The following is a 26822-nucleotide window of genomic DNA, read 5'->3' on the forward strand; positions in this document are numbered from 1 at the left end:
TTGTAGACAATGCAAAAATCAAACCGTTGTAGCTGCATCATCATGCGTTGAAGCCTTGCTGGGGCTGCATGGATCGGCTTGCTTAGGATGGTAACCAACGGTTGGTGATCAGTTTCTACCGTGAAAGTTTTGACGAAAATAAAGTCTTTGAATTTGGAACAGGCAAAAACTACGGCGAGCAGTTCTTTCTCTATCTGTGCATAGCGCTGTTCGGTATCTGTTAGTGTTCATGAAGCATAGGATACCGGCATGACATCGCCGTCGAAAGAGGTCTGCAGGCATGCAGCGCCTAGTCCATACTGGGATGCATTGCAGGTAATCGTGACTGGCAGGTTTAGATTGAAGTTGGACAGAGTGGGTGCACTGGCGAGCTGTAATTTTAAAGTATCGAAAGCTCGCTGGTGGTTTGGGTACCAGGACCAGGTGTTGTCCTTGTGGGTTAGTTGATGCAGAGGGGCTGACAATTCGCAGGTAGTTGACCATGTATAGAAATCGTTGTAGGCTGGTGACGTCAGTTGGTACCGGCAGCTCGTTGATTGCTGCAGTCTTCAGCGGATCGGGTTTCAGCCCATTGCTGGTGAACACGTGACCTACGTAAGTGACTTCGGGAACCCTGATCTTGCACTTCAGAGGGTTCAGTTTTAAATTGATGTCTCTGGCACGGTCCAGTACTTTATGTAGGTTGGCATCGTGCTCGGTGGCATCGCGTCCATAAACTAGGATGTCGTCAACAATGATGGCACAGGGGAATTCTGCAAACAGCTGTTCCATTGCATGCTGGAAAACTTTGCTGGCAGAGTTGATGCCAAAGGGCATTTTAGGAATCGGTAACGTCCGAACGGGGTGGCGAAGGTTGTTAAACGCCGATGAAGCACAGTCTAACGAGATTTTCCAGAACGAGTTTTTGGCATCCAAGACTGAGAAAACCATTGAGAAAAACTGAGATTTGTGCCGCCACGTCTTCGGTGGTCCTCATTGGGTAGTGTTGGCATTTGACTGCTGTATTCAAATCTTTAGGATTGATGCAGATGCGCAACTCCTTTATGTCTTTCTTTGTGGTGATAACCATGGTGGAAACCCAATCAGAGGGTTCACTGACTTCGGCAAGAACTCCAATGGAGACCATACGTTTCAGTTCATCATGTATTTGCTCACGCATATCATGCGGGACGCGGTGAGGGGCACGTACGATTGGGGTGACTACATGGTCAACAATGACCTTGTATATTGTAGGTAGTTTGCCGAGTTTGTTGTCAAACAAATCCTTGTTGTTGGATAGCATCTGTCTGGTTGGTTCCTCTGTCAAGCAGAGTTTGTGGACAACACGCCCAAAATAGACCAAACCCAGGTCATGGCACGCATCGATGCCTAGCAGGGTTTCAGAACTTGGCTGAACGATGTAAAATAGCAAGTCCTTGGTCTGTTCATTGATGGTACATTTGAAATCAGCTTTGCCCAGCAGGTGAAGAATTTCTCCTCCATAAGCATGTCGAGTGGAGTAGTCTTTTTCATGAGCTCAGTGGTTCTTATCTTGTTGAACACTTTGAGTGACATGACGATCACACGGGCGCCGTTATCGACTTTGGCGATCAGTGGTTTGTTATTGATTATCATGGTCACAGCAGGATCAGTCACTTTGTCTGGGGTGCGCAGGTTTAGGGAAAGTACGGTAGACTCAGTGTCTGTGTTATCAGAGTCGTTCCCGTGGGAAGATTCGTCTTGTTCATGGGAATCAGAAGGGTCTTGTTGAATCAGGTGCAGCTTCGTCCTTGAAGCTGTACTTCCACTGGATTGACAACAATTAGCAAAGTGGTTGTTTCTTGCAATTATGACATACTTGCCCATGGGCTACACAAAATTGGCGCCCCTTGGGGTGGAAATAGTTACAGTTTGTGCACCTCGTGTTAGGCATGTTCTGAGCTTTGCGGAGAGTAACTAGCCAGGTTCATATTCAACTGTTGATTAGCATTCGCGCTATCAAAATCAGCCAGTGGTGCCACAGTCTCATCCATCCGACAAGCATGAATTGCTTGCTCTAAAGTCAGTTCTGCATTCCGCAGCAGTTCGGCTCGCAGCTTGCGGTCGCATACCTCCCACAATTTTATCGCGAACTAACTCATTTGTCAACTCACCAAATCTGCATCGAGAGCTGATGTGTCTCAGGTCACTGATGAATCATTCCACAGGCTCGTCAGCCTATTGCATTAGAGCAAAAAATCTTGTTCTCTCAAGGATTCTGTTATACGGCAGGTCACACAGTTCTCTAAACTTCCTCAGCAACACTAAAGAGTTGTCAATAGATGCAGCTGGCACCAATACCTGTCCATTCCCATCCAGTTGAGCAGGTGCAAATTCGAACGAGTCAGCGCAGATCATAGCCTCTGGACCCGCTAAATTCAACAGTAGTGTAGCCTTCAAATCATCGGGATCGTTTTGGTGAACGATGCAGATATGAGAGTAGTCCTTCTCAAACATTCGCCATCGCTCGGCGATATCAGAATCAAATACGAGCGGGCTAGGCTTTCGACAAGAGTTAGCCATGTCCTCAAATCACACAAAAACACGCATATAAAAACTGGTAAACTAAATAAATCGCGGTAAACAGACACTGAGAAGACCCGATTTTCTGACACCATGTAAAGAGTCAAAACTCACACAGGTTGGAACACAAGCATCTTTATTGTTCAGGTCATTAACTACTAAGCAGGTCATCACACATTAACACTGCTACTCTAACTGGTAGACAGTGGGTAGGATCTCACACTATGAATGTTATAATTAGGCGGGTTTATAATTACTAAGCATTCTAATTGGCTAACATGCTATAGCTAATCTACATCCAGCAATAACTGAGGATATTCCTGGCGGATTGTGCAGTATGGCTAAATTGGAGCCACTTTGAAATAAAAGGGGGATGATCACTTTGATGAGGTAGTATTATAGTCTACCCAACAGTCAACAGGAAATAAAAGAACAAATATGTAGAGAGATCGCAAATAGGTGTAGTGGCCATTTGGCTTTATTCTGTGTGTCATTAATTGTGGCATTTGCCTTTAAATTTTAGTCTGCCCGTAATTATGTGGGTGGGATTTATTACGTAGTCGGTGGCATGTTTGCTGCTGGGCTTCTTGCACAGAAGCTGTTAGCCAGTTAGTTTAGTTCGGAGGACCATGGCTGACAGTTTAGCTTTTGACCATGAGATGTTTTCTAACATTTCTAAGCGATAAGCTGAAGTTTGACGAAGTTTAAAATTTACGAGTAAAAGAAGAAGGTTGGATGAATATCTTACTGTGTTTCTTCTACAATAAATAAACTATTAATCAAGACTGTTATGAAGATTTATCTTTCAAGAAGCTTTGAACCTGAAGACGTGGAGAGCTTACATGCGTAACAAAACGACATTCTCCCAATACCATGTTTTCTCCAGAGTGGCTAGTGTGATAATGGAGCGATCTCTTGAAAGATATAATAATCTGCCACTACATCGAGTCAAAAGCTACCTCTGATAGGAGGTGAGAGCTACGTCCCAAAGAAGAGGGACAGAAGACTTGGCCAGTATCTCGGGAGAAGACCGGTTCCAGAAGAGAAACTGAAGACAATAGATCTCGGCCAGAGATTGGCTTAGAGGTTTATCGACAGCGACACAACTTATTTGAAGATGGAAGACATTATCATGGAATCGTGAGTAGAGTCGAATATTATGCTCTTGAATTATAAAGCTGGGAAGCTTTAATTTGAACGGCTTCTGTGTTGGGGATTTGAAAGCTAGTTCTGCTAGTTTGGAAGATAGCCAACAAGCTTGTTTTTCACTCTGTCTGGAGAATTCAAGATGTCCGACCTTGAGCTGTTTTGAAGTGAAGATAAGACACAATTCCTTTTGAACTAACATCATTATTAACTTCGAAGATATTGTGGATGTTGTCTGAAAATCCAATTTGTTATATTTTCTTATCTAATGTTTTGGAATATTCTGCTCTGATATTTATCTAAAGCAAATTGAAGTCCTTGTTCGTCCAATTTAAAGATTTAGCCATCTGCCAAGACTGGTTTAATCCATGGAGCAAGAAGGAACAGGTGAGTCAGAGGAACCACAAGGTGGAAGAGCCGGGCTAAAGTATCTAGAAGATGCAGACAATACCCAAGCTGCCTACCTGAAAGAACCCCAGAGGGAGAGAAACAAGTTCTGGGGACAGGTTACCAAATCAATTGAGAAACAGAAGAAACTAATGGAATCAGATAAGAACGCGATCAAAGTGGAATCAAATCTGAGCTAACTATTCAACCTCTGCCATGAGGTTGGAAAGAAACAAAATGTACTGCTGTGTTCACAGCCGCCTCGGGAAGAACACAAAAAACACACCCAGTGGCGGGAAGCAAGGGTGGAGTTATTCAATGATTTCATGGAAGATGCCAGCACATGGTTAGCTGAAGATGACCAGAGAGCGTGTGTCAAAGAAGGAGGTGCTGGAATGGAAGATGAGATTACACCACGAGATAGTATCTCGAACGTATCTACACGAAGATCAAGACATAAATCTGATTCTATAGCCAGTTCAGTATCAAGGGATTCATCTCGATTGGGAGTTGAAACTGATCTAGCCTTGAAGAAGAAACATGAAATTGAGCAAAAAGAAGAACAGTATGAGATGAAGCGACAAAAGGAGCAGATGAGGTGACGAAAAGAACAGCTGGAATTAGACACAAAGGTGGCGGTGGTCAAATCAAAGAAGGAGATATTGGAAAGTGAGCGTTCAAGATGTAGCTCTAGAGCATTGAATGCAATGAACACTGGTTTGAGAGGACAAACTGCACCAAGTGAGTCAGCAGTTGGATTAATTCCACTATCGAAGACCACCGGATTTCACGGCTTTGAACACCCATTGGAACAGTGGAAGATGGGTAAAACAAATGGGTGCTAAACTGGAACAAACAACTTATCGGGCCACTGGAGAGGCTCAGGACAAACCAACAGCTGAGTCCACCTTTCCGAGGTCTGATACACAGGCTCGAGCAAGACAAGATGAGCCACAGAGGCCTGTCCGTTGGCGTCAAGCCAAGGTTATCAGGATGGATTGTTGGCATTGGCGAATAGGCAAGCTGAATTCATAGTTCGACAAAATCCCTCTCTCACTCTACCACCAGTAGAAATTCCTACATATGTTATGATGGAGATCCTTTGCGGTATGAAGCTTTTATAGGGGCTTTAGACGAAGTATTAGAAACAAAAATTACGGATGAAAAAGAGCGCCTACGATTTCTGGTGCATTACACAAGCGGAAGTGTTAAGATATTTGTAGAAAGTTGTCAAAATGAGCCTGACAGCCAAGGCTATAAAGTGGCAAGAAGGTTACTTAAAAAACTTTTTGGTAATGAACAGTGGATTGCTAACGCATACATGGAGAAAGCCCATGCCTGGAAAGATATCAAGCTAGAAAATGGGGAAGCATTGAGTAATTATGCAATATTTCTTAGAGGTTGTTGCAGCTCGATGGAAAATCTTGGCCACATGGAGGAAATGAATCTTGCAAGTAATACTGGAGTCATCATTAGTAAGCTGCCCAGAATGAGAAAAAAAGTGGAGAGATGAAACAGGCCAAATACTGGATGAGAGGAAGCAAGTTGCCATGCTACTAGATATGGTGGATTTCTTGGAAAAGCAAGTACGGTACATGTTAGAGCCCTACCACGGGACTATTGAACATCATAAACCAATTGTAACTAACAAAGGTTCTACCTTTACCAAAACTGAAGGAAGATCAGGACCTAAGAGAGGCAGTTTTGTTACTACTATAATACCTGTGGAAACGACAGGTGGAATGAAAGAAGATGTATCTACTATCAAGCAAATAGGATTTTGTTTGGTATGTGATGAAGTTGGTCACATCATAAGATGGTGTCGAAGATTCAAGAATATAAAGAAAAGGTGAATTTCTTGAAAGAGAAGGAAATCTGTTTTGAATGTTTGAAAAAAGGACACATGGTGTGAGACTGTAGGAGTCCTATAATTTGTGATAAGTGCAAGCAATATCATCCTGAAGCACTTCACACTGTAGAGAAGGAACCGGAACAAATAGAAGAAATGCTACCAGAGCAAATAGAGGAGAAGCCGGAGCAAACAGAACAAAAGGAGAAGCCAGCTACTAGTGATGTTGTTAGCTCGCCTCAAGTAACTGATCATATTGGGGCCAGGGTAGAAGCCTGCATCTCTCTATCTAACCAGTACAAGTAAGGAATAGCAAGACAAATGCAGTGTTGCAAACATATGCAGTTTTGGATCACGGAAGTTCGGCTACCTTTTGCACAGAAAACCTGACGAGAAGGCTGAACATCACAGGAGAAGAGACTAAGATTCGATTGTGTACCATGAATGAAGATAACGAGTGCATGAGTCATTACTTTGCAAGTATGGAGATATCCAGTCTGGATGAAGATAATTTTATACCGATATCTGAACTGTTTACACATGAAACCATGCGTGTTGGTCGTCAAAATATTCCCAGACATGAGGACTTCAGACAATGGCCTTACCTGAAGGATGTCAAAATATCTAAAATAAATTCTGATATTGACCTACCTATCGAAACAAATGCTTTGAAGGCATTGGAGCCAAGGTAATTGACCGTATGCTATGAAAACCCGACTTGAATGGGTTATCCATGGCTCCTTGAGAAGAAACAACGAACACGGGAGCCAGAAGAACTAACCAGCCGTTGCTGTTAATCAAATATCTACTGGTAAATTAGAAAAGATGGTGATGAAGAAATACAATCATGACTTCAATTAAAGTACCAATAAGGAATCTGAAGAATACCGGATGAATGTACATCTCTTTGGAGCAGTGTCATCAGCAGTTGTGCGAACTTTGCTTTAAAGAAGACCGCAGAGGACAATAAAGTTCACTTTCCAGAGGAGGTAATAATCATTTTGAAAAATAATTTCTACATCGATGATTGCTTAAAGTCCATGTCTACTGAGCAGGAAGCAATTCAAATGGTAAAACATCTGACTTCTCTCTGCAATAAGGGAGGATTCACGCTTTCCAAGTGGATCAGCAACAATTGTGATGTATTGGAAAGCATTCCACGATATGACAGAGCCAAAGAAGCCACAGTGTTGGATTTGGACAGAGACAATCTGCCAATGGAAAAAGCATTGGGAGCTACTAATGTTTCACAATTGAAATATGTTAACACAAAAGAAAATCCTGTGAATGAAGCTTCTAGAGAACTGACAGCGAACCACTTCTTAAGCGATAAGAGATGGATCAATGAGCTAGAGTCTCTCTGTAAGCCAGACAAGGATGACCAAAGCTTGCGTTGGTATTTCACAGGCTAGAGAGATAACGGAGCAATCTCTTGAACGATATAATAATCTGCCACTACAATAGGTATTTGTATAATAAGGATGTAATAATATGAGATTTCAACTTCTCTCATTGACATAGTGCAAAGGTCTTGGATGGGGTGGAACTTGTTAAATGTAACTTGTCAAAGATCACATGGATGAACTGCAAATATTGTTCATCCCTGTCTGGCGAAAAAATAAAACGGAGAAGGCGGCTCAACCATGGCTAACAAGGAAAATCTAGGAGAGTGTCAAATCCAAGGAAGAGGCATATAAATAGGCCAGAGGAAGCAGAAAACTGGGAGAAATTTAGAATTCAACAGAGGATAAAGGGGCGAATTAGGAAGAGGGAAAAGGAGCATGAAAGAAAGCTTGTGGGGAATTTAAATTCTGACTGTAAAAGCTTCTTTAGATATGTAAAAAGGAACATTAGTGAAGACAAATGTAGGTCACTTACAATCACAGACAGGTGAATTTATAATGGGAAACAAGGAAATGGCAGAACAGTTAAACCAGTACTTTGGTTCTCAAGGGCGAAGGTGAACAACCGGAAGTGGTAGTGCATGTCGGCACAAACGATGTCGGAAAGAAGGGGATGAATATACTGCAGCGTGACTTTAGAGAGCTCGGAAAAATGCTGAAAAGCAGGACCTCCAGAGTTGTTATCTCCGGTTTGCTTCCAGTTCCTCGTGCTGGCGAGAGCAGGAACAGGGAGATACGGGACCTGAATGTGTGGCTGAGGAACTGGTGCACGGGGCAGGGATTTAGATTCTTAGATCACTGGGATCTGTTTTGGAGTAAGAGGGAACTATACAAAAGGGACGGATTGCATCTTAACAGGTGGGGGACCAGCATTCCGGAAGGCAGGTTTGCCACTGCTACACGGGTGGTTTTAACTGAATAAGGGGGGTGGGGTGTCGAATGGGATAGTCGAGGATGGAGTTAAAGGGAAAGGGTTTCTTAAATGTGTGAGTGGAGAGACTGAGGGGTGTAAAGTGAAAAGGTGAAAAGTAAAAGTGGCAGGCAGACAAATCCAGGGCAAAAATCAAAAAGGGCCACTTTTCAACATAATTGTATAAGGGGTAAGAGTGTTGTAAAAACAAGCCTGAAGGCTTTGTGTCTCAATGCAAGGAGCATTCGTAATAAGGTGGATGAGTTGAATGTGCAGATAGCTATTAATGACTATGATATAGTTGGGATCACGGAGACATGGCTCCAGGGTGACCAAGGCTGGGAGCTGAACATCCAGGGATATTCAATATTCAGGAGGGATAGAGAGAAAGGAAAAGGAGGTGGGGTAGCGTTGCTGATTAGAGAGGAGATTAACGCAATGGAAAGGAAGGACATTAGTTTGGAGGATGAGGAATCAATATGGGTAGAGCTGCGAAACACTAAGGGGCACAAAACGCTAGTGGGAGTTGTGTACAGGCCACCTAACAGTAGAAGTGGAGTTGGGGATGGCATCAAACAGGAAATTAGAAATGCGTGCAACAAAGGTAAAACAGTTATAATGGGTGACTTCAATCTACATATAGATTGGGCGAATCAAATTGGCAGGGGTGCTGAGGAAGAGGATTTCTTGGAATGTATGCGGGATAGTTTTCTAAACCAACATGTAGAGGAACCAACGAGAGAGCAGGCTATTCTAGACTGGGTATTGAGTAATGAGGAAGGGTTAGTTAGCAGTCTTGTTGTGCGTGGCCCCTTGGGCAAGAGTGACCATAATATGGTTGAGTTCTTCATTAGGATGGAGAGTGACATAATTAATTCAGAAACAAGGGTTCTGAACATAAAGAAAGGTAACTTTGAGGGTATGAGACGTGAATTGGCCAAGATAGACTGGCAATTGATTCTTAAAGGGTTGACGGTGGATATGCAATGCAAGGCATTTAAAGACTGCATGGATGAACTACAACAATTGTTCATCACAGTTTGGCAAAAGAATAAATCAGGGAAGGTAGTGCATCCGTGGATAACAACGGAAATCAGGGACAGTATCTTAATAAAAGATGAAGCATACAAATTAGCCAGAAAAAGCAGCCTACCAGAGGACTGGGAGAAATTCAGAGTCCAGCAGAGAAGGACAAAGGGTTTAATTAGGAAAAGGAAAATATATTATGAAAAAAAACTGGCAGGGAACATAAAAACTGACTGCAAACGTTTCTATAGATATGTGAAGAGAAAAAGATTAGTTAAAACAAATGTAGGTCACTGGCAGTCAGAAACCGGTGACTTGATCACGGGGAACAAGGACATGGCAGACCAATTGAATAACTACTTTGGTTCTGTCTTCACTAAGGAAGACATAAATAATCTGCCGGAAATAGAAGGGGACTGGGGGTCAAATGAGATGGAGGAACTGAGTGAAATCCAGGTTAGCCAGGAAGTGGTGTTAGGTAAATTGAATGGATTAAAGGCCGATAAATCCCCAGGGCCAGATAAGCTGCATCCCAGAGTACTTAAGGAAATAGCCCCAGAAATAGTGGATGCATTAGTGATAATTTTTAAAAACTCTTTAGATTCTGGAGTAGTTCCTGAGGATTGGAGAGTAGCTAATGTAACCCCACTTTTTAAAAAGGGAGGGAGAGAGAAAACGGGGAATTACAGACCAGTTAGTCTAACATCGGTAGTGGGAAAACTGCTAGAGTCAGTTATTAAAGATGGGATAGCAGCACATTTGGAAAGTGGTGAAATCATTGAACAGTCAGCATGGATTTATGAAAGGTAAATCATGTCTGACGAATCTTATAGAATTTTACGAGGATGTAATTAGTTGAGTGGATAAGGGAGAACCAGTGGATGTGTTATATCTGGACTTTCAGAAGGCTTTAGACAAGGTCCCACATAAGATATTAGTATACAAACTTAAAGCACACGGTATTGGTGGTTCAGTATTGATGTGGATAGAGAACTGGCTGGCAGACAGGAAGCAAAGAGTAGGAGTAAATGGGTCCTTTTCACAATAGCAGGCAGTGACTAGTGGGGTACCGCAAGGCTCAGTGCTGGGACCCCAGCTATTTACAATATATATTAATGATTTGGACGAGGGAATTGAATGCAACATCTCCAAGTTTGCGGATGACACGAAGCTAGGGGGCAGTGTTAGCTGTGAGGAGGATGCTATGCGGATGCAGTTGAAAAATATGCCGCGACCTAGCTGAGGCCTCGAGTACGCGGGGAGCATGAAGGAGAGTTACAAAGACCTCCTCGGACCTCGTGTCGAATATGCTGCGAGTACGAGTCGAGGGCAAACTCGTCTGAACTCGCGGATTAGGTTGCCGAAGTGGGACAGCCCCTTTAGCCTTACATCGGTAGTGGGAAAGATATTGTAGTTGATTATTAAAGATGTAATTGCAGCGCATTTAGAAAGCAGTGACAGGATCGGTCAAAGTCAGCATGGATTTATGAGGGGAAATCATGCTTGACTAATCTTCAGGAATTTTTTGAGGATGTAACAAGTGGATTGGATAAGGGAAAGCAAGTGGATGTGATCTATTTGGACTTTCAAAAAGCCTTTGACTAGGTCTCACACAAGAGAATAGTGTGCAAAATTAGAGCACATGGTATTGGGGTTGGGTACAGACATGGATAGAGAACTGGTTGGCAGACAGGAAGCAAAGAGTAGGAATTAACAGGTCCTTGTCAGAATGGGAGGCAGTGACTCGTGGGATGCCGCAAGGCTCGGTGCTGGGACCTCAGTTATTTACAATATATATTAACGATTTAGATAAGGGAAGTAAATGTAACATCTCCAAGTTTGCAGATGGCACAAAGCTGGGTGGCAGAGTGAACTGCGACGAGGATGCTGTGAGGTTGCGGATAGGTTGGGTGAGTGGGCAGTTGCATGGCAGATGCAATGTGGATAAATGTCAGGTTATCCACTTTGGTGGCAAGAACAGGAAGGCAGATTATTATTTGAATGGTGTCAGATTAGGAAAAGGGGAGGTGCAACGAGACATGGGTGTGCTTGTACATCAGTCACTGAAAGTAAGCATGCAGGTACAGCAGGCAGTGAAGAAAGCTAATGGCATGTTGGCCTTCATTGCGAGTGGATTTGAGTTTCGGAGCAAGGAGGTCCTACTGCAGTTGTACAGGGCCCTGGTGAGACCGCACCTGGAGTATTATGTGCAATTTTGGTTTCCTAATTTGAGGAAGGACATTATTGGTATTGAGGGAGTGCAGGGTAGGTTCACCAGGTTAATTCCCGGGATGGCGGAACTGACGTATGATGAAAGAATGGGTCGACTGGGCTTGTATTCATTGGAATTTAGAAGGATGAGAGGGAATCTTTTAGGAACATAAAATTCTTAAAGGCTAGATGCAGGAAAAATGTTCCCGATGTTGAGGGAAGTCCAGAACTAGAGGTCACAATTTAAGAATAAGGGATAGGCCATTTAGGACTGAGATGAGGAAAAACCGTTTAACCCAGAGAGTTGTGAATCTGTGGAATTCTCTGTCATAGAAGGCAGTGGAGGCCAATTCACTGGGTGTTTTCAAGAGTTAGATTTAGCTCTTAGGGCTAAATGAAATGGGGAATGATATGTGGAAAAAGCAGGAACGTAGTACTGATTTTAGGTGATCATCCATGATCCGAATGGCCTACTCCTGCACCTATTTTTCTATGTTTCTATCCAGGAAAGTTTTCTTAAACAGTAAGAACTGTAACAGGTGGATGACCCAGTTAGAGAGAGGGTGAATACGTGACCTCTTATTGGGAAATGAGGCTGGACACGTAACTGAAATATCAGTGAGGGAACACTCTTGGACCAGTGTCCATAATTCTATTGGTTTTTAAAATAATTATGGATAAAGATATGATTGGTCCACAAATAAATTTGGTACGTTTTTGAAGGCATTAAAGAAGAACTTGCAAAGCTTGATTAGGACAAGCTGTTGGTAGGCAAAGGGACATCTTGCAGGTGGAGGCTTTCAAAAGTGAGATCGGAAGAGTTCAGGGTTAGCATGGTCCCGATGAATGAAGGGAAAGACTTGCAGGATTAGGTAATCCTGGTGGATGAGGGATATTGAGGCCTGGTCAGGAAAAAAGAGATACCTGTCAAGTATTGGCAGCAAAGACCATTTAAAATCTATGAATTTAAGAGAAAAAGAGATAAGATAGCTTTGGCAGATAAGGTAAAGGAGAAACCTAAAAGATTCTGAAAGTACACTGAAAGCAAAAGGATAACAAAGGAAAGAATAGGATCATATGATCCCCTATATTTGGAGCCACACGAGATGGGCAAGATGTTAAATGAATGCATCTTGTATTTAATGTGAAGATGGTCATGGAAACCAAGAAACTAAGCAAAATGAAGAGTGATGTATTTGAACTAAAACACAATACAGCACAGCTGGTGCATGCGATGTATAGGAATGTTAACGTGGATAAATCTCGTTGTACTTCTAAAATATAAACAAAACTAAAAGCTGCAACATTATTCACAATTTGTTGCTGCAGCGATACATCAGCGAATGCGCTATAAAACAACAAAGTTACCAGGAGTTGGAAGCTGCTAAACTGCAGGATGGTCAACCTTTAAGAACAGATTATATTTTTTGACAGAAATAATATTACAAGAGCACTGCTTCTCCCACTACCCAATACTTATTTTCCGGCTGTCTGCCCTTCACAGCCTCCAACCTTATCATCCCCCCTCCCCCCATGGTCTGCTCCACCCCCCCCTCCCCCCCCCCCGGGTCCAATCCCATGGGCACTCGCATGTGCCCTAGCTTCACACTAACTTCCACCCTACCCTCAAATTCACTTGGCCTATCACGAACTCCTCCCTCCCTTTTCTTGATCTCACCTTCTCCATCACAGGAGATAGATTATCGACTGATGTCTATTACAAACCTACTGACTATCACAGTTTTCTGGACTACATTTCTTCCCACCCTGCCTATTGCAAAGACTATTCCCTGCTCCTAATTCCTCCGTCTCCGCCGCATTTGCTCCCAAGATGAGGTGTTCCATACTAGGACATCCGAGATGTCCTCATTCTTTTCGGAACATGGGTCCCCCCCTTCTTTCATAGATGAGGCCATCACACTTCTCCTTTGTATCCTGTAGTTCAGCTCTTGTTCCCTCTCTTCCCAGTCGCAACAGGGATAGTCCCCCGAATCCTTACCTTTCACCCCCATCAGCCGTCGCATACAACACGTCACCCTCTGCCTTTTCTGCCACCTCCAACATGATCCTACCACCAGTCACATCTCCCCATTTCCACCCCTATCTGCAGCAACCGTTCCCCCCGCAACTCTCTGGTTCACGCACCACTTCCCACCCAAAACATCCCCTTCCTCGGGGACATTTCCCTGCAATCACCAGAGATTCAACGCCTGTCCTTATACCTCCTCCCTCGACTCCATCCAGCAACCCCAACAGTCCTTTCAGGTTAGGCAGAGGTTCACTTGCATCTTCTCCAACGTCATCTACTGTATCCGGTGTTCCTATATATCGGCGAAACCAAGCAAAGACTTGGCAGTAGTTTCATTGATCATTTGCGTTCAATCTGCCTTGACCTACGCGATCTCCCCGTTGTCAAACATTCTAACTACCTGTCCCATTCCCTTCCTGTCCTGGGCCTCCTCCACTGTCAAGAGTATGGCCACACTCAAATAGGAGGAGCAGCACCTCATATTGTTTGGGCAGCTTACAACCCAGCGGTATGAACGTTGATTTCACCAATTTGAAGTAACTCCTGCATTCTCCCCCCGCAGGAGTTACTTCAAATTGGGGTTTTCTTGCCACCAATTTAATTCCCCCCACCTCTACTTTCAATCTGAAGAAGGGTTCTGACCCAAAATGTCAGCTATTCTTTTACTCCATCGATGCTGCCTGACCCGCTGATTTACTCTAGTATTTTGTGTCTATCTTCGGTATAAAGTATCAGCAGTTCCTTCCTACACCTCTCCCTGGACTGCAACCTTGGCGTGGAGGAGAGGCTTGTGTACTCCAGTGATCCTGAGAGCTATGCCGGATGGGGTTTCATATGCCTGGCAGGTTCAATCAAACCGGACAGGTCTCGGGTGAGGAGGCAGACGAAGCAGTCCCTGGTCCACCAGGTTGGGGGTTGGGCGTGGGGTTAACTAACCCAACTTGGAAAAAAGTCTTGGTTACAGAAACTTTGACTAATGAAAACCAAATTACACACTTGGTTGAAGAAGGTGCCCCAGCGATGGGGAACATGACGCTTCCCAGCCAAACCCGCAAGGGCGCTGGGAAGCTGACACTCCTTCTGATGCCAAATAAATCAATCCTTGTGGGGACATGGAACATCCGAACCATGTTCCAGGCTGGCAAGGCTGCCACAATTGCCAACAAAATGGTGCGCTACAATCTCTTAGTCCTGGGCTTGGCTGAAACAAGATGAACGGTCAGGGGAGATCAAATTGGTCAGCGGGCAGTCCATTATCGAGTCCGGACAGGAAGAGGAAAGAGCGAAGCATACTGAGGGAGTGGCCATCATGATGACGAAGGATGCTAGAAAGGTTCTAAATGCATGGGAACCCATCTCCGGAACCTTCAAAACCAACAACAAGAGCAAAAGCCCACATAATCCAATGTTATGCACCCACCAACGATGCAGAGGATGAGGTCAAAGGCAGGTTCTATGACAGCTTGAACCACCTACTTGGTAGTATTGGAGGCAGAGACATCATTATCCTTGTTGCGGCAGATTTTCATATCTTTCAGGTAATTAGCACCCTAGCCTACTGTCTCCCACAGCCTACTGTCTCCGCATCTCCCTTTCTATTTCCCCCATCTTCCCATCTCCTCCCCAGTCGGCTTTCCGCAGAGACCGCTCCCTCCGTAACTCCCTGGTCAATTTGTCCCTTCCCACCCAAACCACCCCCTCTCCTGGCACTTTCCCTTGCAACCGCAGGAAATGCTGCACTTGTCGCTTTACCTCCACCTTGACTCCATTCAAGGACCCAAGCAGTCTTTCCAGGTGCGGAAGAAGTTCACCTGCACCTCCTCCAACTTCATATATTGCATCCGCTGCTCTAGGTGTCAGCTGCTCTACATCGGTGAGACCAAGCGTAGGCTTGGCGATCGCTTCAGCCAACACCTCCGCACGGTTCGCAATAACCAACGTGATCTCCCGGTGGCTCAGCACTTCAACTCCCCCTCCCATTCCGAATCTGACCTTTCTGTCCTGGGCCTCCTCCATGGCCAGAGTGAGGCCCACCATACATTTGAGGAGCAGCACCTCATATTTCGCTTGAGCAGTTTACACCCCAGCGGTATGAACATTGACCTCCAATATCAGGTAGTCCCTGCTTGCTCCTCCCCTTCCCAGCTCTCCCTCAGCCAACTGTCTCCGCCTCTTCCTTTCTTCTTCCCGCCCCCCCCCCCCCCACTCACCCACCCTCACATCAGTCTGAAGAAGGGTCTCGAACCGAAACGTCGCCTATTTCCTGCGCTCCATAGATGCTGCCTCACCCGCTGAGTTTCTCCAGCATTTTTGTCTACCCATTCACACAAGTTCTGTTATCCCACTTACCTCACCCACTCCCTACACATTAGGGGCAATTTTACAAAGACAAGTTAACCTACAAAGCCAATGCGTCTTTGTGATGTGGGAGGAAACCCACACGCTTGTTGGGAGAATGTGCAAATTCAAAATTTTCTATGTTTCTATGTAACACAGACAGTACCCGAGGACAGGATCGAACACAGATCTCTGGCATGTGAGGCAGCAAGTCCACCAGCTGTGCCACTATATTTTGTTTTCCAACACACAAAAAATTATACGTTGATAACTTTGGTTACTAAAAAAAAAAGAAACTATCCATTTTCAGTCTTAAATCTCTAAGTCACGCTATGTCCCCCTTTACAGTTTCCGTATGTTTTAATTCAGTTCAAGACTATGGGGCAGTACATTGGCCATAAAGTTGCTGCCTAAAAGTGCCAGAGACCCGGAATTGATCCCGAATATGGGTGCTGTCTAAATGGAGTTTGCTCTTTTCCCTTTGATCGCATGGGTTTTCTCCGGGTGCTCTTGTTTCCTTTCACATTCCAAAGGTGCGCAGGAACCTTTTTTAGACCCAACCCAAAACGTAATATTTTCCTTTTGTCCAGAATTCTGTCTGGCCTGTTGAGTTACTCCAGCTTTTTGTGTCTATCTTCAGTTTAAACCAGCATCTGCAGTTCCTTCCTACACTGACAGTACTATACGATAGAACTTTATTAATCCCAGGAGGGAAATTCTGTGTGTGTGTGTGTGTGTGTGTGTGTGTGTGTGTGTGTGTGTGTGTGTGTGTGTGTATTATATACACACACACACACATATATATTTATATAGTTATATATTCATATAATAATAATAATAATGGATGGGATTTATATAGCGCCTTTCTAATACTCAAGGCGCTTTACATCGCATTATTCATTCACTCCTCAGTCACACTCGGTGGTGGTAAGCTACTTCTGTAGCCACAGCTGCCCTGGGGCAGACTGACGGAAGCGTGGCTGTCAATCTGCGCCTACGGCCCCTCCGACCACCACCAATCACTCACACACATTCACACACATTCACACACAGGCAAAGGTGGGTGAAGTGTCTTGCCCAAGGACACAACGACAGTATGCACTCCAAGCAGGATTCGAACCGGCCACCTTCCGGTCGCCAGCCGAACACTTAGCCCATTGTGCCATCTGTCGTTTTGTTTTCTAGTTTATAACATTGTTTACAGAGTACTATATTTACATATTCTGTTGTGCTGCTGCAAGTAAGGATATCATTGTTCTAACTGGGACGTGAGAGAATAAAACACTCTTGATTCTTGACTTACGTTGGTAATGTGTGGGATAGAACTAGTGTACGGGTGATCGGTGGTCGGCGTGGACTCGGTGGGCCGAAGAGCCTGTTTCCACGCTGTATCTTTAAATTAAACTAAAAACACTAAAACCAGAGGAAATCTAAAGAAGGGTCTCTACACGAAACGTCACCCAATTTCTTCCATCCAGATATGCTGGCTGCCCCATGCGGGGCACAATTAAAGCATGGAATAGTCATCACCCTACCATAGTTACCCAACCAGATGCAACTAAATTTAAGGTAGCTCTTTTTTGCTTAAGTCCAAGTCAAGAGTCAAGAGAGTTTTATTGTCAAGTGTTCCAGATAGGACAATGAAATTCTTGCTTGCAGCAGCACAACAGAATATGTAAACATAATTCAGAACAGGAGATAAAAGTTCAGTCTGTCTATATACCATAGACCATATATATACACAAAATAAATACAGAAAAGTGCAAAAGGCTGTTATTTTTCAGAGTTTGTTGGTGGAGGGTCCACTCCAGTTTAAATTCCATTTGGAATATTTTTGGAGGACCAGGAAACCAAGAAGCAAGAGTTACTCCAGGGAGTGATTTTGCGTTGGTTTTCAGCGGTCGCGGCGAGGCGGCGACTGGACAGCAATGGCGGCCAGATCTCCCACAATGCAAAGGGAGGGAGAAAGTGCCCGCCGCCGACCAGTTGCCGTGGCAGTGTGCACATGCAGGGCGGCACATGCGCATAACCACGGCAGATGATGTGCTGGACGTGGTTGTGCGCATGTGCAGGGGGAGGATATGCAGGCCGCGGCATTGCGCATGTGCAAGGCGGCCAGCCATGCTGGCGGATGAGGAGCGGGTGGAGAGCGGAGAACCGGTGGCCCGGACACAGATACGGATGGCAGGCGGAGACGGAGAGAGACAGAAAGAGAGAGAGAGAGAGAGAGAGAGAGAGAGAGAGAGAGAGAGAGAGAGAGAGAGAGAGAGGGGGGGCGCTCAAAGTTGAACGATAGGTGTCCCGGTTGCTTGCCAAGCCGGGCAAAATGGCACAGCTTTTAGGTTGCCCGGCGGGACTTTCGGTCGCCATTGGTACCCGGGCAACCGTTAATTTCAAGCCCTGTCCTGGTAGGAAAATTCAAGCTAAGGCAGAAGAGACACAACCAGGCCAAAAGCCAAAGAGCTAAGTACAACATTGAATTCCTCAGTAGTACTCAAATGGTGCAGAAGTTCAAGGCCACCCTCTCAATGGAAAACAGAGCTACAGCAGAGGAGGAAGGAAGGATGGACAATAAATGAGTGGGAACGCCTAAAAGCTGCTTCGTGCTCAATCTGTGAGGAGACCCTAGGGAGAAGGACCCAAAAGCACAAAGAGTGGATAACAACAGAAACCCTCAACACAATCCAACAGAGGAGAAAGTTAAAGCAGAAAGTGAACTCAAGAACAAGAGCTGAATAGGCTTCAGCCCAAAAGGAGTACAACAGATGCCACAAAGTGCGAAAGAACATCAGGAGGGACAAGAGAACACAGGTCGAGAGGCTAGTCAAAGAGGCAGAAATTGCAGCAACTCAAAGGAACATGAGGGAGTTATATACCATCACAAGGTAATTGTCCGGGACATATCTGCATAGTAATAAACCAATTACAGACAATAATGATCAAGGCGCAGCTCCACAGATGGGTAGAACATTTCGAAGAAGACCTAAACAGGCCACCAACGGGCTGTACAAACACACATTCCCAAAGCCAGGGTACCACTACAGATTAAGTGACAGACCAACAAAATCAGAAATAAAGGCTGCAATCAAGCAACAGAAACTGGCAAGGCTGCTGGCCCTGACAATATTCCACCTGAAGTCCTGAAATCAATCAATCAATCAATCAAGTTTTATTTGTCACTTACACATAAGTGCAAGTGAAATGAATTTGCCAGCAGCGGTACAATAAAAAAGAACACACAATACACAATAAATTTTTTTAACACAAACATCCACCACAGCATTCATCACTGTGGTGGAAGGCACAAAATTTGGCCAGTCCTCCTCCATTTTCCCAGTGGTCAGGACATCGACCCTCCGCAGTCGCCGCTGCGGGCGTCCAGATGTACAGACAGGGTAAGTCCTGGTAAGTCCTGAATCGGTGCCTCCCCACCGGAGACCGCAGCTTCAAGATGGTGTAGGCCGCAGGCCGGCAGTCGAAGATTTAAAGTCCCCGCCACACCGGAGCCAGAAGCACCATGGAACCCTCAAGCAAAAAGGAAAAGAGGTCGCCCCAGGAACAGCTGGAGAAGAGGTGTCCAGACAGAAATGTCTGAGAGTGGGCTCAACTGTGGAGATCTCGAAAGAACTGCCAACAACCGAGTGAGGTGGAGGACATTTGTCAATGGCCTATGCTCCCTAGAGGAGCAAAGGGCTTAAGAGAGAGAGTTTCTTCCAACACACTCCCCTCAAATATTAAAAAACTGCAACATATGTTACCAAATCATATGTTTAAAAAGTCACACCTTTCTTAAATTTATAGTTGTTTAATAGGTTTATTGAAAATAGAATTCAACTACCATCTATACTCACAGCAAACTCTTCTGGCGTCACCTTCAGGACATCAAACACCACGGCATCAAAACTTTTCTTGGGATCATTAGAGGCTTGCTCACTTAGAGATTCAGAGCTGCTACTTCTCTGCAAAAATAATATATGCTCATGAAGATCACTAAACGTGAACAAATTTATCTGGTAGTTACATTTAAATGCTCTTACATTTAGTTCTAAGTTGCATTGGTATCTTGTTTAAGGTGAACATGTGTAGAGCACGTGACAGACAAGATGTTTCAAATCATTTGCAATTTTAGCACCCTCCAAGATCGCAATCCAAGAAGTGTGATAAGAAAACATATGCTGCCCTTGTTCTTTTTAGATTGGCCACAATAAAACTCCTCATGTAAGGCAGCATCACCATATTGCCTGGAGGAAACCATGTACATCAAAATTTACTCCATGGCACATTATCAAAAAGCAGGTTGAAAAGATCATTATTTTTTATCACAATTCTTGGGTAGCGCAGACACTATCAAAACAGGAAAATTAGTGCGAAAGTCAAAACATTTTATACAATGTTATCAAACATTTTCTGAAAAATAAATTATAATGAGTGCGTATTCCCAACAGATATTATTGGTTTTATCTTTAGCCTGTTTCCATGATCGAATTCTTGCAGATACTTAAACCACGTCAATGTCCAATAACTAATTTTGTCACCAGTAGCAATTCACACTCAGAAGTCTTAAAAAGACCAGGTTAAATTTGGAATAATCTGGAGTTGCATTGAGATTGTATTGAGACAACGTAGTGCCTCTGCTATCTACTAAAGACTGAGAAGATAAACACACCGAGTCAGATGGCTGATACTTTACTCAGTGGGTGGTGGCCTTACCAACACAGCCAATTACGACAGCACAATCCAGGTGCTATAATTTGACTGCCAACTATTGTATACATGAATAAAATGTCAATGGGGAAATGCAAATAGCATAAAACCATCAAGTCGGAGAAATGTTAACTGAAACTGCCAAAGCAAAATGTCAATTCAAATGAGTAAAATGCAAATCCATAACGTCATAAGATAGACTATACTTTACACCAGGGGTCGGCAACCTGCGGCCCGTAACCCGAAATCATCTGGCCCGCAGGCATATATATTTTTTCCGTAGTCATCCGGCCCGCAGACTTCCTTCATCTTCGGTACCTCCCGGGCCCGAGGCACCCAGGCACGGTGATGCAAGGAGGCCTGCGCTGGTGACCGCAATTGCGGTCGGGATCTGGGTTGTCAATAGGCCGGGGATGATTGAGTGTGAGTATTTGAGCCAACGCCTTCAGGACAGAGCCAAGGCAATGGACCGTAGGTACGCCATGTTTGTGAGCACCCGTAACTAGGGGCTAGTGCTCCGGGTGGCGTCCTCGAAGGGGCGGGATCTATGTGAACAACTGATTTGATGACTGCCATCCGGGACAGGATGGGGGCGGGATCTATGTGAACACGTGATGGATGTGGCCCGCCATCCTCTCACAGATATGCGTCCTGGCCCCTATGCAGAACAAGGTTGTCGACCCCTGCTTTACACAAACAATAATCAACATGCAGAATTTCTTATAATTTGTTTTACAGAATTTGGTGATACAGCTGGGGTACACTCGTCCCAAGTCAGAGTATGAATTTCTCGTCCCAATTTCTCAAGAAATCAATGTATTTGGGTAGGTAGTTGCAGACCCAGCAATAATGGAACAGTCACATTTCCAAGTCAGGATGATGTGCACCTTGGAGGGAAATTGTAAGTGGTAGTGTACTCATATACCTGATGCTATTTTTCTTCTCGGCAGGGGAGATCACAGGTTTGAGAGGAGTTGACAGAATCACATAGGTGAGAACCTATTGTCCACTTTGTTGACTGGGTCATATTGCAATAAGAAAGTTAATCTACCATTTGGAGGAAGTGTTTAGAGGGGTGGCTGAAGAAAGAAAGTTGACAGGTTCTTAAATATATAGGAAATCTAGAGATATGGGTTAATACATGAAAATGGTTCGCAAACAGAAGGTTTTATTGAACAGTGGAGCAGGCAAGAAGATTTGAATGTCCTGCTCCTGCTTTTACTTCTACTTTCTATGTTCTTGTGTCATAGAAAACAGAGGACCATAGAAAAAATAGGTGCAGGAGTAGGCCATTCGGCCCCGAACCAGTACTGCCATTCAATATGATCATGGTTGATCATCTAAAATCAGTTCCCCCATATCCCTTGATTCCTTTAGCCCAAAGAACTAAACCTAACTCTCTCTTGAAAAACTCCAGTGAATTGCCTCCATTGCCTTCTGTGGCAGAGAATTCAACAGATTCACAACTCTCTGGATGAAAAGGTTTTTCCTCATCTCAGTCCTAAATGGCCTATTCCTTATTCTTAAACTGTGACCCCTGGTTCTGGATTCCCCCAACATCGGGAACATTTTACATGCATCTAGCCTGTCTAATCCTTTAAGAATTTTTTGTTTCTATAAGATCCCCTCTGTAGGAGCCATTCATGCTTCAGCTAGTTACTGTTAGCATATTTTATTATTTTGTTTAGATATTTCTCGCCAAATTATTTTGTACGCTTGGGGGGTGGGCTTTGATACGTAGATGAACGTTACATATGTCGCAGGCAGGAGAGGGAGTGGCCAGATCAGACTGGAGCAGGCATGGGAGAGAGAATACAGTTCTTATCAGAAAAGAGAGAGAGAGAGAGAGAGCAGAAAATTACAGCTTGTATGAGTATAAGGATTACCTGGTATGAATCATCTCTTTGTTTGTACAACTACTTCAATAAAGAATCAATTAAATTGGAAATAAAGACTGCAGGATCATGAGGGGGAACTTCTTTAGAGAGTGGTAGCTGTGTGGAATGAGCTTCCAGTGGATGTGGTGGAGGCAGGTTCGATTTTATCATTTAAAAATAAATTGGATAGGTATATGGATGGGAAAGGGATGGAGGGTTATGCTCTGAGTGCAGGTAGATGGGACTAGGGGAAAATAAGTGTTCGGCACGGATTTGTAGACCCGAGATGGCCTGTTTCCGTACTGTAATTGTTATATGGTTATATGGATCCGTTTTCTTTATCATTTGCGTACGTTCCATTCCTCCCTGCTGGTGTAGTAATGGCAATGGAAAGCTGGAAATTGGAAAAGTTTGAAATTGCCATTACATTAAAGTAAGAACTGCTCTCTATGAGTGAAACTGGAGCTTGTGAAAGCCTGGGAACAAAGGATCTACCTGACGCTGTCAACTCGACAAGGTCAACTCCTGCGCTATCTGAAGAACAACGATTGGAAACTTCAGAGCCCACGCGCAGGGAATTTGTGAGTAACTACCACTGAACGTACAGCATTAAGGTTTAATGGAATGGCTAGTATAAGAAGCTGTATTTGGAATGGCCAAAAGGCTAAATTGGAAAAGCTGCATTAAGCTGTATTGGAAACGACTGTTACTATGGAGACATGAACAGTGATCTTGAGAATCTCAACGCTATCTGATGTTTTGTATTCCCACTCAGTTGTTTTGCATTCCAGTCGGGAAGCATACGGCATTACATCAACACGTCATTACGTCAACACGTCTTAAAGGGATAGTGAGCCAGTATGTCTAAAGCTCAGCCACAAGAGGGCGAAGTGGAACAGGATTCTGGAAAAGAAAGAAGAACCATTAAACTCATTGACAAAGGCCAGGTATTGCTCATGGAAAGATATGAAAAGTCAAGAAACACGTTATGTAAACAAGCTAACAAGTTAATTGAAAGGCTGAAGGAACTCATGAAATCAGATGAGAATGCGAATGAAGTACAATCTAACCTGGTTCAATTAATCAAGTTCTGCAATGAAGTCAGAGAAAACCATGGGTCATTGGCCAAAGTACCGCTGCCTGCAAGGGGGCTTTAAAGGGCTTTCTCACTGTGCGACCTGAAGCAAGACTTAACAAGATTTAACATTGTGGGAACCTTCTGCGATAGCAGTACGGCATTCGTGGACCACCGAGGACCTCCGTGGCGCTAACGGCAGGTAGTCGTGTGACGTGGTAAGGTCGGGAGAAAATTCAAAAATTTTTGAATTTCTCCAAGAGTGCCTAGAGCACTTTTTGGTGAGCGTTGCAACATTGTATGAACGCAGTGGCCCGTGCGATATCCGTAATAACTCTTGCGGGTACCGTGGGAACTCCTGCGAACGGTGAGTAACTGAGCAGTTTGATTGTCAGTGCTTGTTTTACCTCATTGTTAAATAAATATATTTTTTACTATCAGATTGATGTCTGCAATTCTTCATTAACACATCACTACAAGATGAATGTCTCTAATGTTATAATCCCTCTCATGCTGAAACACAAAATAGTTGAAGGGAGGTGAAATAATCACATTTTCATTCTTTTTCATTTTTGAGTGTTCAGGTACCTCACTTGCTGAGCTATTTTACTCCAGCAGTTTGTGTCTCTTTTTGTCTAAAGCAGTTTCTAAGACTGGAGGAACTCCGCGGGCCAGGCAGCATCTACGGAGGGAAATGGACATGCGACCCTTTCTTCAGGCTGCCTTATCTCTCTCCCCCCTCCCCCCAACTCCCACCCCCACACACAAATGCTGGAGAAACTCAGCGGGTGCAGCAGCATCTATGGAACGAAGGAAATAGGCAACGTTTCGGCCCGAAAAGTTGCCTATTTCTTGTGCATGTGTCGGAAGGAACAGCAGATGCCGGTTTAAAGAGAATGCTGGAGTAACTCGACGGCAGGCAGCATCTCTGGGGAGAAGGAATGGGTGACATTTCGGGTCAAGACCCTTCTGATATGCTGCTTCTCTCGCTGAGTTTCTCCAGCATTATTGTGTACCTTCGATTTTCCAGCATCTGCAGTTCCTTCTTAAACACAAATGCACCGAGTTCCTCCAGCACTTCGTGTTTTGCTCAGTATTCCAGCATCCGCTGTCTCCCGCGTCTCCAATAAAACAAAACTACTGTCAAAAGGGTGAAGAATAGGGGCAGAGATAGATACATTCCTGATTAGTGCGGCTGTCAGGAGATTATGGGGAGAAGGCAAGAGAATGTGGTTGAGAGGGAGTGCCCATCTGTTACTATTAATTGGACAGTTCGGTCTGTGAAACGCAACACGCCAGCCCCGACATCCAGCCCGGTGGTCAGTCCTTTGAAGATAGACACCAGTTGCTTGGAGCAACTCAGCGGGACAGGCAGCATCTCTGGAGAGAAGGAACGGGTGGCGTTTCGGGTCAAGAGCCTTCTTCAGACTGAAAGTTTCACCTCTCAGTAGATAATAAAATAAGACAATCATCACGGTCAATGTGAGACACAGTCTTTATTCCTATTTGACAAAATAAAAAGACGACTTCTTGCACATATTGAGAGAAGGTGCATCACACCAAACAACATTTGTCTAAAAAAAACAGATTATTCTTCAGCTCATTAAAGAGCTCGGGTGAAAAAAAACAATATAGTGTGTGAAAAAAAGTAACATCATTTGTGCCACGTGATTAACAACACTACAGTCCACGATGTTCATTCAAGATTAACGGGAAAGATCGGGAGACGGACAAGTCACTCGCACAAATAACAGAAATACCGAGTACCGTGGGAACTCTTTATCGTGAGAACTCTTTATCGTGCGGAACTCGTGCTGGACCACGACCACTTCACTCGGGTGACATCTTGCTTCAGGTCGCACGGTGAGAACTGGCCATTAAAAGCAGAATCAGTGGTTTCAAGAAAGAACTGAATCTTTTAATGGTTTTTATACAAGATGTGGAGAGGTGGTTATCTGAATTTGGTCTGCAAACTACATACTCCATAGTTGAAGGTGCCTTACAACAGAGTGTTGTAGAATCAGAAATTGGACCTGAAGACAGTATTTAAAATGTCTCAAGACGAAGATCAAGCCACAAATCTGGTTCTGCATCATGTGAAGTTCACGGTCTTCAAGGGTCTCTGCTCATAGTGAAGTTCAGGGTCTCTACTCATAATGAAGTTCAGGCAGATAGGGCTGTTCTCTTGGAACAGGCTGTCCCTCTGAAGAAAAAGCACAAGCTTAAAGGGCCTGTCCCACGAGCATGCGCGACCTAACGTGGTCGCTTGAGCCGTATGGCCTCGCGGGGCCGGTCCCACTTCGATCGCCGGGGGCCATATGGAGTTGTGCGGAGCTGGTCCCGACATCGCGCGGGGCTCCGAAAAACTAACACTGTCCAAAAATTCCGCGTGGCAACGGCCTGCCGGCCCGCAGCCGCATTGAGTAGCAATGTTACAAAATTTTGAGATTTTAAAAATCAAGTCTGTAATTTATCCCATCAGATAAAGCATAAAAATAAGTTTAATTTGACACCTAATTCACTTTCATATCTCAAGTATTTAAAAAGTTATGGCCATTTTCATACTCGGAAATGAGCATCTTGTTCCCTATTGATTTTCTATGGACATAACAAAAAAGCTGTGATCGTGAACAGTCAAAAGCCCATAACTTTCTTAAAAATTAAGAGAACTGAATGAAATTTTCAGTTATCATAGATTGAAGCATTCTGAAACAAATATAAAATAATCTTACTTGGATGACCTGAAATTAAAGCATATAATTAGTTAGTTACCTAATTGTAGCTAATTTCAGACTTCAATTACTAGATCTAAACATCTATCCATTTCTTAATAAATGATTAACATTTTTAAATAGCCTAAATGTCCAAATAATATTCACAAATAATTCACAATAAAACATGATTTTTAAATCTCATTTACATTAATTTATAGGCCAAATGGAAGGAATTCAGTGTTCAATTGCTGTAAATAAATGCCCATTTAAATCAGCTTTCCAGTGGGTCCCTGTGGAACGCGCTGGTTTAGAACGTTCACATTGCGGTAGATTTGTGCCCCAAATGCCCAGAAAAATACTGCGGGATACAATGGGCCCAAAATGAGCTACTCGCAATATTAAACTTTGTATAAAGGGATCTTTAGAAGCCCTTTTTAATGTAAAAATATACAACCTAACTTCAGTTGCCTGCTTTATGAGACCCTGAGGATGCTGGCGGTCGCGGGTTTAGAGATTGATTTTTAAACTACTATAACTATTTTACGAGGCCTTTAAACCTAATAATAGCTTTTGCGACGGGGTCTTCCAGCGATTTTTCGTTAATAATTAGCTA

General features: G+C 43.9%; 1 protein-coding gene across 6 annotated transcripts in view; it reads right to left on the bottom strand.

The window, feature by feature from the left end:
* Window positions 1–26822, bottom strand: part of ralgps2 (Ral GEF with PH domain and SH3 binding motif 2) — a 266410-nt gene that overhangs the window by 184536 nt on the left and 55052 nt on the right. For 4 of the 6 annotated variants that reach the window (XM_033028383.1, XM_033028381.1, XM_033028384.1 and 1 more), the window contains exons 4-5: window positions 19691–19798; window positions 2320–2544 (exon numbers count right to left, since the gene is read on the bottom strand). In XM_033028383.1, coding sequence (XP_032884274.1) covers window positions 2320–2544; window positions 19691–19798 — 333 coding nt within the window. The remainder of the gene's footprint in view (window positions 1–2319; window positions 2545–19690; window positions 19799–26822) is intronic. The other 2 variants (XM_033028386.1, XM_033028385.1) reach the window with 1 other exon arrangement.

The sequence above is a fragment of the Amblyraja radiata genome, chromosome 10 (genome assembly GCF_010909765.2).
Source record: "Amblyraja radiata isolate CabotCenter1 chromosome 10, sAmbRad1.1.pri, whole genome shotgun sequence".
Taxonomy (NCBI): domain Eukaryota; kingdom Metazoa; phylum Chordata; class Chondrichthyes; order Rajiformes; family Rajidae; genus Amblyraja; species Amblyraja radiata.